Genomic DNA, 13,959 nt, shown 5'->3' on the forward strand with positions numbered 1-13,959 from the left:
GAGATTAGAAAGAGAGACTGCTGAATTGCCATTGATAACGAAGCTCAAGACAGTGCATCCGCCTGGATTGAATTGAGACGTAGGCTTCCTGTCTCATTACCAATGCTGATTTCTCCACACCCACCGCCCCTCTGCATACCCCATCCTATCCAATCACGCCTGCTGTTGTCATTCACCGGCTATTACCATTTGGATCCTGTAATCACTCCACTCTCCAAGATATGAGGACAGATGGACTCACATTCTAGCTGTATCTAAAGAAGTGAGCTGTGGCTCATGAAAGCTCATACCCTACCCACAAATTTTGTTAGTCTTATAGGTGCTATGGGACTCTTGTACTTTTCTACTTCTACTGACATAGTTGAAGTTTTGCTTTTTGTCTGGCCACGGGGCTTGAGAAAGGAGGAAAGAAAGCTACAGGCGTTGGTACTCATCAAGTTTGCCTTCAAAGCTATCCCTCTCCTGTTGAGGAAACTTTCAGTTCTGGCATTAACTTATCAACATTCTGTGCAGAGAATGAGGCTGGCATCTTCGCACTGATATTAAAAACCCGCAGCCTGCTAATATTTTTCCTGCTTCTAGGCCAGCGTCATTCTGATGCTTGCTGACTATCTTGCTGCTTTAAGGGAATTGCTTTTCCGTGTTTCTTTATGAGTGTCAAGGAGATGAACAGTGCCACCTTAAGGAGAGCCACCCAGTTCTTGATCCTTTGGCTTGGATGTAATTTTGTCGTGGTAGAGCCATTACAGTGTAGTGGCCAGAGTTTTGAACTAGGATCTGGGAGGCCCAGGTTCAAATCCCGACTCCACCATGGAAGTTGGCTGGGTGAGCTTGGGTCAGTCGCACACTGTCATCCTGTAGTGAAGATCAAATGGAGAAAGGGGAGAATGTTCTGAACCACTTTGGGTCCCCATTTGAAAGAAAAGTCAGGCATAAATCAATAAACCAGATACATACAGAGTTTATTTTCTTTTGTTTTTGTTTTTTAGGTTTTTATAGTCTAAAATGTGTATATGATTCCTTATTGCAGTGGCAATAGAAATTAACGTATTAAACAATCAAAATCATGTCCTGAAACATCTTTTATGTCCTCTGCCTTCCCCCTTTATTGTCATTGTTGGCGTTTTAAAGATCCCTCCGATAAAGTAATCTGGGGAACTCTTAAGCTTTCAGACTGTGATGTGTCATTTTGGTGAGTCTTAATAAGTGGTACAACATAGAACTTTGACAGTAAACGGTAATGTATCTTTATGCCTTGTTTTTAGTTGGGGAAAAATTACACGGAGGCTGAGGTCCAAAGAGCTTCCTGATAGTTATTATCTATATAGAACTTTGTAGGAAGGCCAAGGGCTTGGAAGTGGCTAGTGGAGTGTTTAACTTTGAACCCCCCCACCTCGCCCCCACTTTTTACGAACCACAGGATCCAAGCCTGTGAAGTGTATGAATCTAATTCTGCCATTCTTTTGATCTTGAATGGTATATTAAACCATCTTAAAATATCACACTGTCAGACTTGAAGATCATAATGGATAGGTTGGGAAATTAGTTTGTCGATCTGGCAGCTTTCAAGCTTTTATCTCATAATGGGGATAGAAACTTTATTTTAAAAGTACAAGTAAAAGTACTGATATTAAGCATTATAATGGCAGTGCTGCAGGCTATGCAAAACATTTTTTTACAGCTTAGTTCCACCGCAGGCTCTTCCTGCCTGCAGTGGAAAAGTGTTGTCAGGGAGAAACGTGGGAAGTTGAGTGTCCGGCATCGTCAGAGTCACAAATGACTCCGAATTCTTGGCCTTGTAATGCCCCTTGGCTCATTTACTTGATTCATCCAGAGCACTTCTGTGCTACAGACATCTTTCTGTGACACACCTGGGCCGTTTTCACACATTCTTATACTGTAGTGCCATAGTATCACAATTGTTTTGCTGTACCCACAGCTGTACACACATCCTCATAATCCACCTGTGAAAACTCACCATCCTCCTGTAATCGTTGCGCTTTCTTCGAGAACTCAGATTTCCCGTTTATTCTGCTGTGTAACGTTCTTTAGCGCTTTTTCGCCTGCATAAGAATGCTTAGAAATGTTTTTCCAGAGACCGCCCACTCACACACCCCTCCTTTTTCATTTTCTGCACCCTAGGAAGAGATTTTCCTGCCCATAACCAGGAATCCTGCAAGCCTTTGCAGGCTCCTGGTAACCGTGATCTTGGTTCCTATTTTTAAAAAAGGCAAAATGGGCAGGAAGGTGCTTTCGTTAACTGTGAGGCGAGCTGATCCACCACCCACAATTGCACTTTTTCTGTGGAATGTGAACTTCTGGAAGCGCAACGAAGCAGCACAAATCAAGGCGATGTGAACGGCGCATCATGATAGTGGGATCACAACTAACAAAATCATAGTGCAAAATTAGCGGAAAATGTAGGACGTGTGAAAACGGCCCTGCTCTCTGGGCATGAGCTACTGTGTTGACCTTCAGAGAGAGGCTGTGGCTCAGTGGGAAAGTTTCTGCTTTGCATGCAGAAGGTGCCAGGTTCAACCTCTGGCATGTCCAGGTAACGATTTAGCAGTAGCTGATGTGAAAGACCTCAGCCCGGGCCCCTGGAGAGCTGCTGCTAGTCTAGTACCATACTGACCTTGATGGGCCAATGAATCAGTGTAAGGCGGCTTCATGTGTCATGTGGGTTGGTGGGAATCAACCAAAGACCGGTTAATGGAAGGATTGATTCCATTGCAAAGCTTTGTGTCTGAGTTGATGTGAGAGCTCTTTCAGTGATGTTAGGACCGTGATGACTCATCCACACATGCTGGTAGTTTGGACATTGTAGTCATTTAGTGGCTAACATGCTTGTGTGAAACCGCTCCAAGAAACCAGGATTAAGCCTTTCCAATTCGTGACTGAATTAGTTGAAGAACTCGCTCTGATTTCAGTAGGTCATGAGCCTTTTTTCCAGTTTTGTGTTATGAATACTTAAGGAATGGCGGAAGGTTTCTCAAACTTTCTCAAAGGTCCGCTTCTGGCCCTTCTTATATCTGCAGTGTGCAGAGGAGAGGCTCTCTAGTTGTCTTTTTACAAACCACAAAGGGTGTTGCTCAGATTCCCTCCTTTGTGATGCATTTCTGTTGTTCAGCATAACCACAAATGCCAACTCTTGAAGGGTTTTTCCCCCCCTTCCATGAAAGCAATAAGGCTTTGAGTTCCAGCAGCATGAATATCTTGCCAGAGCCACTTAAGTTTCATATAAATGAGCAAACAGTCAGAGATATTTGGCAAGTGCTCTTGTCTTTAGCTTTTGTTCATGAAACCATTAATGGTTCTTTCTGCCAACTGGGAAAAAAATAGAGTCATTCTCTTGCTTGGCTTTCTGTTGCAGAATTCGGTTTGACAAATAACCCACTGACTATTAACAGCGAATTTTCTCCTCCCCCCCACCCCAGTCTCCTCTTAGCCATGACCTCATCCTTAACCTGACTCAGGACGGAATCAAACTGCTGTTTGATGCCTTCAATCAAAGACTTAAGGTAAAAAAAATCATTTATTTATGTATTTACTTCATTTCTACCCTGTTTTTCTCCCCAGTGGTGACCTAGAGCGGCTTGCAGCATTCTCCGTTTTATCCTCACAACAACCTTGTGAGGTAGGTCAGGCTGAGAGTGACTGGCCCAAGGTCCCCCAACAAGCTTCCTTGTCAGAATGGGGGTTTGAACCTGGGACTTCTGGATCCTAGTCCAGTGTTCTAAGCACTACACAATGATATATCATTCTACCTTTCCCCTCCCTTCACACTTAAGACTGACATATGGAAGTATACCCTGCCAAGGCAGTGAAACAGCCCGATCTGCGAACTGTTTCAAGTCTTCCTTATATCTGCCTAACTACAGCTAGCTTCCCGATGAAATTGGATGGAGGTAGAAGAAATGCAGCATTGGCTGCTAAGGCACATGGAGGTTTGAAAGGTATCAGATGCTGGTACAAATGTATTTATTTATTTTTATATAATAAATTTAAATAGATAAATCCAAAATTATGTTTCTGGTCCTGAGTCAAGTCAGAATGGTTAGATATTGCTGATGGCTGCTGGTGGCTCCCAAACAGTAAAAGAAGTAGTGCACAGAAATGTATGTATTTATTAAGTAGTATACTGCCTCTCTAAATCCACTGGAGGCAGCTCACAGTTAAAACAGTAAAAACAATGATCTCAGTAAGCATAAATAAAAACAACATCAATAAAATCAGTACCCGTAAACATGTTACCAATAAAAACAGCCAGTAACAGCAAACCAGAATATAAAAGCATTGAAACACAGCGCTCTAAAATATTGTTGTATAGAACAATTTGTCAATTAGGAGCTGATTATAAGACAGCTAAAAAAAGATGGTGCCTCTTAGTTAAAAGCCTGGGTAAAGAGAAATGTTTTGGCTTGACACCCAAAAGAAAGTAAGGCCTCAAAGAGGAGGTGCCACCACCAAAAAGGACCTCTCTCTGATCTCCACCTGCCCTCTGCAAATGACTCAGAGAGCAGGGCTTGTTAAGAAGATCTTAGCGGGTGGGCTAGAAAATATAGGTGGAGGAGGCAGTGCTTCAAGTACCCTAGCCCCATAGCCATTTAGGGCCTTATAGGTAAAAACCAGCACATTAAATTTTGCCCTGGAGACAGAGAAAGGGGGTGAAAAAACCTCTCCAGACTCTCTTTCCACTGGCAGAAGCAGAGTGGGATGGAAACTGGAAGTTCCTTCTCCCCCCTAGCAGCTCCAGGCAAACAAGTGCTTTTCAAGGTGAGTCCCTCTGATGGACATCTGTTTGCAGGTTTGGTTGTGCACCTGTCAGCCAGCCCGTGTTAGCCATGTTATGTGGTTATGCCCGGAGTTTCTTCTGCACAGCTAGGCTTTCCTTTTCTGCTTTCACGCCTGCCGCAAAGGCCAAGCAGCTTCCTCGTGGAAGTTTTCTGCATGTGCTTGCCATTCTTACCCACCTGAGTCGCCTGCAGGCTTTGTTTTTTTGCAATACCCACTACAAATAAGGGAAAAAAATAGCCAGCGAAACTCTCACCGGCAGGGAGTGGAGAGAAATGGCGCTGAACGTAGTTAGGCGGTACAGCCTGTCAACACTTCCCCCAAACTAGTATTTCAGGGGAAATCTACAAAAACAGGTTTGGGGAAATGATCAAACGTCCCCGAAAGAACTGTTGCCGTTTTGGGGGAGGTGGGAAACTTCCATGTGGCAGCAGCTCCAGGCGGCTCTAGAAGCTGTCATTTTTGACAACTGCAGCTACCATCAAGGGAATCCTTTCCAGCACACGTACATGCACACAGGCACACACACAGACACCGTGCTGCTGCGTGCATGCCCTGTGGCAGTGTCTGACGGCTGCTGCTTACAGCAAAAAACAAGGAAGTCTTTACTTGATTAGCATTCCATGTCTTCTCTTCATACAAAACCCCAAATCAAATACTAGCTGCAGAAAATGCTAGATGTCTTCGCCTGTAAAAGCCACACTAAACGTCTAAGTGTTCTTTTGTAGACAGTAGAGACACACTTTTGGCCAGCAGTGTTGTTCTGGTTTTTTTCCCCCCACACTTTAATTTGTTTAGTTTCTCTCGCTTTCTGCATCCCTTCCTTCATCAATAATTGTAATTCTGCTTAGCAGAAGCTAAAGTGGTTTGGTAAATTTTTACGCATGAATCAATAGCTTGCTATTAAACATTCAATTCTTGTACAAGTCTTACTGTGTATTGCTTTAAACGTACTGGTAATGTTGTTTGGTAAATGTTCCCTATAATACTGAGTCCAATGGAGGAGAAATATTTTCGAATTTCTGAAATTGTCAGTATCCTCCTGACCTGTAGAAATGGCATTTGTCTAGTCAGATCATAAACTATTTTCAAGCATTCATTTATTAGAATAATAACAAAGAACACCAAAGAAATGTGCTAATTACAAAAGCCATCGTCTTCTAAAAATTTGCAGAGTCCAGCCCCTCTTAGAGGATTGTTATTTAATGATAGATCATCTCCTTTGGACATAGAAGATCCCAGGTTTGTTCATGGCATGGCCCATTTAGGATCTCAGAAAGGGAATGCTGAGAGAAACCTTTCTCTGCCAGTTTTAGGCGGGTAGCTGCACTGGTCTGCAGTAGAAGAGCAAGACTCGAGTCCAGTAGCACCTTAAAGACCAACAAGATTTCCAAGGTATATAAGCTTGTTGGTCTTTAAGGTGTTACTGGACTCATATCTTACCCTTTCTCTGCCAGTCAGACTAGACAGTACTGAGCTAGATGAACCAGTGGCCTGTAGAAGGCCAGTCCAGATGTTCATATTTTTTCTGCAGGCATTCCAGAACGCCTTTTTGCAAGACCAGGCCTTCCCTTCCCACAGCAAATGCAATAATCATGTTATGCGCAAGTGGTCTGTGGTGCCACATGTTGGATGCCTTGCGTTTACAGAAGGCTCCCTGTCTCATGATTTTTTTTAACCAAACAAAGACTGAAGGGGATAGTCATCTTGAGCACTTGCAGAATGCATTTAATTTATTAAGAGAGTGCTCCTTTGACAGCTGATCTCTGCCTTGCTCTCAGTCTGAGATAGTCGTGGCCCCATGACTGCTGCTGTCCTACTGAGGGTTAGATGGGGAAAAGCCATTAGACATATGGGAAGAAGCTTTGGCTTCACGGCAGATGGAGTGACCATTTTGCATGACATTTGAGAAGTTAACACACTTGCATATCATCTTGCAAAATGGTGCCCAACATTTCAATGTTATTTTTATCGAGAGCCAATATTACAGAATCAGCATGGTCATAGATGCAGATGAATTAGCTGTGTTAGTCTGTAGTTGCAAAATAGAAAAGAGTCCAGTAGCACCTTTAAGACTAACCAACTTTATTGTAGCATAAGCTTTCGAGAATCACAGTTCTCTTCATCAGATGCAAGCTTTCAAGAATCACAGTTCTCTTCATCAGATGCAAGCTTTCAAGAATCACAGTTCTCTTCGTCAGATGCAATCTGACGAAGAGAACTGTGATTCTCGAAAGCTTATGCTACAATAAAGTTGGTTAGTCTTAAAGGTGCTACTGGACTCTTTTAGAATCAGCATGGTGTTTGTATGTTTCTGTTACGTTCAGAGCACTGCACTGTGTATGTGTACCATGTTGTATTGCATGGTATGTATACTGTTAAACTTTCCACAGTAAATTCTAGCTAGCTGGCGACCCCAGACCTGGGCCATCATGGCCACTGTATGTGTGTTTGCTTCACACTCCTTGCTGAAACTCCCCGTTTTGCTGTTCAGAAATGCCAGTGGCTAAACAAATAAGGTTTTTTTTTAAGTCACATGGCTTATGCAAAGTGGGAGGAAGCCTTATTCCTGTCATTGTTTTCATTTGTTCCCACCTATGATGCAATAGAAAGTTGGGCTTTCACATACACGAGGAAGAACTAACCCTGAACAAGCTGTTCTGAGGCAAACCGACCTTGTATGAAAAAGATTCTGGTTGACTGCCTGTGCTTAGTAACAAAGGGATTGCAGAGTAACATTTAAATTAATTTCCTGGCCGTGGGGACCTGGCAAGAGGTGGAAGGCATCGGTTTCGGGGTCCATCTAGACATCACAAAGTCCTCATGTTCCTGTATTATTATTATTATTATTATTATTATTACTGCTACTACTACTACTACTACTACTACTACTACTACGATTTATAAACTGCCCATAAAAACAATAATTCTAAAATCAACATACAATAAACAATAATAAAATAAATTAACCAAATACATTAAGGTGCAATGGTGGGGAGAACCCCCCACCCAAGAGATGGGAGGCCGACATGGCACCGCCCCCTTCAACCACCGAACGCCTGGCAGAACAGCTCTGTCTTACAGGTCCGGCAGAACAATAATATGTCCCGCTGAGCCCGGGTTTCCATTGACAGAGCGTTCCACCAGGCTGGGGCTAGGACTGAAAAGGCCCTGGCTCTGGTTGAAGCGAGGCGGGCTTCCTTAGGGCCAGGGACCCTAAGGACCCCTTCCTGTAATGGGGGTTTTCTGCCTTCCACATGCATACCGGCTCTTTTCTGCTTGCGACCAAAGCAGGCAGGGAGAAGGAACTTCAGCCTCTCCTCACTGCAATTTGTGCATTTGTAGACTGCCCAGTGGAGCAGTTGATGGCTGTGTAGCATGTAAGTAATGTGATTTTAACAAAGAAGGTGGTTTGCAAATGCAAAAACGGCAGGGCAGGGGGAGGTTGAAGCTCCGTCTCCCTGCCTGCTTTGGTCGCAAGCTGGCACGAGGGGGAGGCCATCGCAAATCTGACGCAGAATCCTTGTGTGGTTCCCCAGTGAACACGAGAACTTTGTAATGTGTAGATAAACCCTCAAGATGACTCAGTCCTAAGGGATGAGAGGATAACTGTTCTAGCAGCGTGTTAAGATAATCTAACAACTACTACAGATGATCCATCAGCATGGGAAACAAAAAGCAATTGTCAACTTTTGACAATTCCGTAAATGCCCCCCAGCTTTCTCCGTTACAGGGCCCAGCAGTCTAGTGATCAACAATACCAAAACTTACATTCGGGGCTAATAAGGTGTAGGTTAACCCGCTCCCCATTCTCTAAATGGAGACGGTTTACTCAAGTTATAAACTTTCCATGCAACACTCCATCAATTGCCAGGCGTGGCAGGGAACCAGATGTTGGAAAGAATAGAGCATCCACCACCATTCCATAACCTGACCCATAAAAGAGGGTTCAGGAAGTGCCCGTGCAAGAGCTGTTCTCGTTGTGCATTTAAGCAAACTTCTTCTGCCTGCACAGCTGTGTCTGCTATTGCAGAGTTTGTCCTTGGTAGGATCTGGACCAAAAATGACTGATTTAAATCCCAAATAAAAATAGATCTGGAATCTGATTGTTATCAGGACTGTAAAGTGGATGTTGTTGCCGAAGGCCTTTGCATGTTCATCATTACATTTTTCCCCAGCAGCAATTACATCTCTATGTTGTTCCCCCTTTTGCTATGGGAAAATTATTGCTTTTGTTAAATCCCCTCAAAATGTCCCGAAGTGGCCGTAGTGCTCATTTTAAGCAGTCAATTAAATGTGTGGAAAGCCAAAAAATAATTAACTTAACAAATAGATAGCATAAATAGTTAACGTGGTTTATTTCTGTCATTCTTTATTTTGCATTCTCCCACTCAGAGCTGTTTATTCCCCTACACACTTCTTTTTTTTTGCTATCTTCTATAGCTCATTGTTTCTATTTTGCGGTTAATTGCATTCACCGAGGATTTAACTGTATATTGGGTTGGCTCCCATAGATCTGTTCTGCTAGTAGAGGTGCTTTCCAGCTGCAGAAGGAGCATACCCCTTGCACAAGAGGCAAACAGAATAGATCCATGGGATCAGCCCACCGTTTCCCCCATTTTCAGAGCCTTTTCTGTCATCTTTCTCCAAGGTTTCCTTCTACATGTAGAGACACATTAGTATTGTTCTTCCTTCTTTAAGGGGGGAAAGTTCTTTAAGTTCTAATATGGTTTTCTCCCTCTGAAAACAATTTTCCCTTTCTCTTTTTTTGTAGGTGATTGAAGTTTATGACTTGACTAAAGTGAAGTTAAAATATTGGTAAGTAGTCATTCAAAGAAATGTCCCTTTTGACAGCCTGCCCTTTGTACCAATCAGAGACTGTTGGATGGGGCCAAATTCGTGAGAGGCAGCAAGTGAATTCAAGAAAACTATTACAAAGCCTTTGAACTAGAAGATGGGGACTTTAAGATTGAGTTGCATGCCAGGTTGTTTTTTGCCTGGCATGGTTGTCTTTGTTTCAAAAGCTCTTGGCTGTGGAAGTGGGAAGGCCAACTGTGAAGCTGTTTAGGGACAAGTTACCTCCCTTCTGTGGTGATTGAAAAACTTAATGAAATAAACATAAAACATATACTGCACCAATGCTATAGTTCTCAAAAGCTGGCATTTGGATTTGTAACTTTGTTGCTCAACCTTACTCTGAATAGATTTCCTGGAATAATGATGTTTTCTGAAGAAATCCAACCCAGTACATAATTTTACTGCAAGGCATATTCATTCACCATGCCTCACTTTCCTGTCCTACAGCGTCTATCAGGGATATATCATTTCCAGCTTGAATAATCAGTTTAAAAGGTTGTAGCTAAAGAAATCTGGGTTAAGACTGGAGAGGTAGACAGGGTCCTTGCACTTGTGCGATGCGTTCTTGGTTCACTGTGAAGTGTATTTATGTTATCGCTCGCATGGACTTTAGTAGTCTTCAATGTACTAAAATCTAGAGTCAGTTTTTTCAGTGGGCAAAAAGAAGACGCAGGGTGGGCACAAACCAAGCATCTGACTTGCACCAGTTTAAGTGCCTGTTCTTTCCGCTAAATTGTTCCAGCCATTATTGTTTGATAGGAACACTGAAACTTCTCTGTTATAGATCTCTGCCCCCTCGAGGCAGTACAGTTCCCGTGGTTCTAGGATGTACATTTTGCCCTGAGTGCATCTTAAATTAATGCTTTGGCTTTTTTCATTTTCTGTACATTTCCCATCAGTTAATTTTATGTGTTCCCTGAGTAACAGGGCAGCAAGGATCCCCACTGGCATAAAAAACAGAGTTTGGCTTTGGAAAGTGGCTTAGTTTCTCTCGTTCAGAATGTCTTAGTTTACTGAATGAAGCAAGTGATTGAAACAAAAGCTACTCTTTTCTATGATTAAAAATATAGCAAGTGTAGCTTTGAGTGAGTTTTTCTTGGTGATCTTCCAGAAGAATTTCATAATTCGGGGTGGGTGGGGGGAATAACCTTGGCCTCGAGCTCTCGATCAAGTTGTCTTCCAGGGCAGTTATGTAGAGGACAGCAAAACAAACTATGAATAATAATAATAATAACATTTGATTTATATACGGCCCTTCAGGATGACTTAACACCCACTCAGAGCGGTTTACAAAGTATTATCCCCACAACAAAACACCCTGTGAGGTGGGTGGAGCTGAGACAGCTCCAGAGAGCCATGACTAGCCCAAGGTCACCCAGCTGGCTTCAAGTGGAGGAGTGGGGAATCAAACCCGGCTCTCCAGATTAGAGTCCCAACCAAACACAAGGATTCTTAACTCCTGACTCATACAGCAAACTTTGTTCCCATCTACTGAATAACAAAGATAATGCTCGCCTTCACAAGGATTCTTGATACACTTGTCTATATTAAGGATGATTCACTAATATAGCGAATTCACTTGAATAATATAACACATTTATGGAAGCAGTATTGATTCTGAGACTTTCCTTTTGTTTTTGACCAGTGGTGTACATTTCAACTCTCAGGCTATCGCTCCAACCATAGAACAAATTGATCAGTCATTTGGAGCAACACACCCAGGAGGTAAGTTCTCATTTCTGGCTCCATGTGCTTGTGGACACGACTTACTGGCGCAGTGTGTGATTCTCTTTCTTAAGTGTTTGTAGGAGGGTGAAAGCCTAGAGAGTTAACAGGCTCATTCATAGATCTTGAATGTGTGGTTGGGGACCCCTGATTTAGAGAGAGGCTGTTTTGCTAGGGGACTGTCTATGCTACCTTGCATCCTGCATATAATAACTGCTCAGGAAGCAAGAAATCTGCCTGGGGTCCAGCTGTCTCCTCATCACATCTGGTCACTGCTGTCATTTGGAGTGAAGGGCCACAAGTCTGACCTTTGCTGTTTGACTTCCCGGAATTCAATCCATATGGCCTTTACCGAATTCTTAAATTCAACTGCTATTGTTGTTGGCCAGTCACATGACATACAATCCTTTAATGAGTCACCAGCGTTCTGAAGGCATACAATGGGTAGGATCCAGACTAAATTTCCACCAGTTTTCTACTACAGACTCCCACAAGTAGTTCCTGACTGTCTCCTATACCTCCCCCCCTCCTCCCGAGCAGTATTTCATGGAGATCAGTGGCGGTGGAGAAGGCAAGAGAATTCCATTCCACTGATGGAAAATTTACTCTGGATCCAACCCAATAGACTCTGCCCCCTCCCAAGCGGAAAATGATGCCTTGTCTGTATACACTTTATTTCTGTCCTGTCCTGTGCATTCTCTTCCCCCCGCCGCCCCCCGCCCCGGCATCTCCGGTCAAACAGGTATTGCTTCAGAAAGCTGCAAAGCCTGTTTCCACAAAGATGACAACAGATCAAAAGAAATGAGTGTATCAGTACAGGAAGTCACCTGCCAGCTCTCTTTAGAGAACATTGTTTGCCTCAGTCAGAGTTGCATGTGAATTTTTTCCTAGCGACAGAAAAGGCAGTTCGGTGGGGACAGTGTGTTTTCTTTTTTGTTGATGCATTTATTTGTGCCTTCCTGTGTACCCCCCCCCCACGCACAACCCCTAAGGAACTACAGAGAGGAATTCTAGCAGTGAGTTAAGAGGGGGTTGTACCATCCGATGTTGTCTCTGTCTTCTTTCCCAGCCATGCAGCCCCTTACCTGTAAGTTCCCACCACCTCTCGTGCTTTTGTGTAGGCATGGTCTGTCCTGAAGGTGGTTGAGTTACAGCTGTCGAAACAGCACTCTCCAGACGCCAAGCCTTTTGCCCTTTGAACCGTAGCAAGTGTTCCCATGGGCCGGAGCTGATGTGGCTTGTGTAATTAGATGTCAGACATGCATCGTGTTCAGAAGCCCTCATTTATCACGAGAGAGGCTTAAGTGACTTTCTTACTGTAAATCTAAATGGGAAAGTAAAATAGGCACTTACTCTAGGGGATCTGAGGAATGCAGCATTCAGGAATGATGAGTTAGGATTTGCCCCTGGTGGGTGTTGCCAAGGCAAACTAATTATAATGTCAGTAGTACTTAATATATGCCTAGCACTTTTCCTGTATACTTCACACAGACGGCACTCAGATACCTCAATAAACCATAGTTGGGCAGCCATGGTTTGATTGAGTTCTAGTTTAGTGTCTCGGAATACAGGATGCCAAACAAATGCTGGTTTGCTGGCAGGTTTGTATCAGGCTTGTTAACTGCTTTGTGTGGCGAACCCAACCGGGTTCACTGGTTAGGGTCCACCTGTCCAACAAAATGGTCACTGCTACCAATACCCTGATATTGGTTGGAGGTCTCCTGTCCAATTGCTAACCAAAGCCAACCCTGATGAGATTGGGCTTGCCTGGACTATCCAGGTCAGGGCAACAACTGAACGTATTTGCCTGTATACTTGGTCAGCAGCACAAAATCCAACATTGACATTTCCAGGTCTCAAAGCATGATTGTCAATCCAAGCCACACGCAAAGAGTCATGTCTAGACCCCAGGCTTCAAGATCAAGATGGCAAAAGGCATGGCCGTGTCTGGGCCAAGCCCAGAGCAAAATGGCCAAGGGCCAACACACTAGCTGAATGCCAGTCCAGGTGCAATTGGGTAGCTAACTGAATTAACCTTTATTCCCAAAGGCCCGGCAACAGGGCAGAGGGAATTGACCAACCAGAATATGGGAGTGATGAAAGGGCCTGATCCTCTGCAACTGAACCAGGTCCTCACACCAGTGCCCTTCCTCCAATGAGAACCAAGGTGGCTGAAGATAAACTAATGAGATGGAATGTTACTCTGCCATGACAGCCTTGGCTGCCTCGACTTCCCTCTTTAGCAGTTTCAGGGGAGCCACGAACAAGCTTGAAGGTGGCACTGAGGATGAAATCTTCCATTGCTCACAGGCGCAGACCAGTGGCTTTTCCCAACAGGCTTTGCGAGTCTTGATCAAGAAGACATAACTCTTAGCATACGTTAGGCCCAGTGCAGACCTGTCCACCACACTTTGTACTAACTGTGGTTTTGCCATGACATCTGGATGAAGTTTGTTGAGCATCACCACTTTCACAGGACGCTGTCCCACTGAGTGACCCCTGACGCTGAGGAATTCAGTGAAGCCACTAAACAGAGTGTTCAGGAGAGGGTGGATGACAATCCTTAGCGAAGCAAAAAGCTTG

At 43.7% G+C, this 13,959-nt stretch overlaps 1 protein-coding gene across 1 annotated transcript in view; it reads left to right on the forward strand.

Moving 5' to 3' along the window:
* PHAF1 (phagosome assembly factor 1) overlaps positions 1-13,959 on the forward strand; it is a 57,789-nt gene that overhangs the window by 21,371 nt on the left and 22,459 nt on the right. Inside the window, exons 4-6 of the mRNA XM_055000703.1 lie at positions 3,438-3,521; positions 9,569-9,612; positions 11,297-11,376. Of these exons, the coding sequence (XP_054856678.1) occupies positions 3,438-3,521; positions 9,569-9,612; positions 11,297-11,376 (208 nt within the window). The remainder of the gene's footprint in view (positions 1-3,437; positions 3,522-9,568; positions 9,613-11,296; positions 11,377-13,959) is intronic.

The sequence above is a fragment of the Eublepharis macularius genome, chromosome 16 (assembly GCF_028583425.1).
Source record: "Eublepharis macularius isolate TG4126 chromosome 16, MPM_Emac_v1.0, whole genome shotgun sequence".
NCBI classification, from domain to species: domain Eukaryota; kingdom Metazoa; phylum Chordata; class Lepidosauria; order Squamata; family Eublepharidae; genus Eublepharis; species Eublepharis macularius.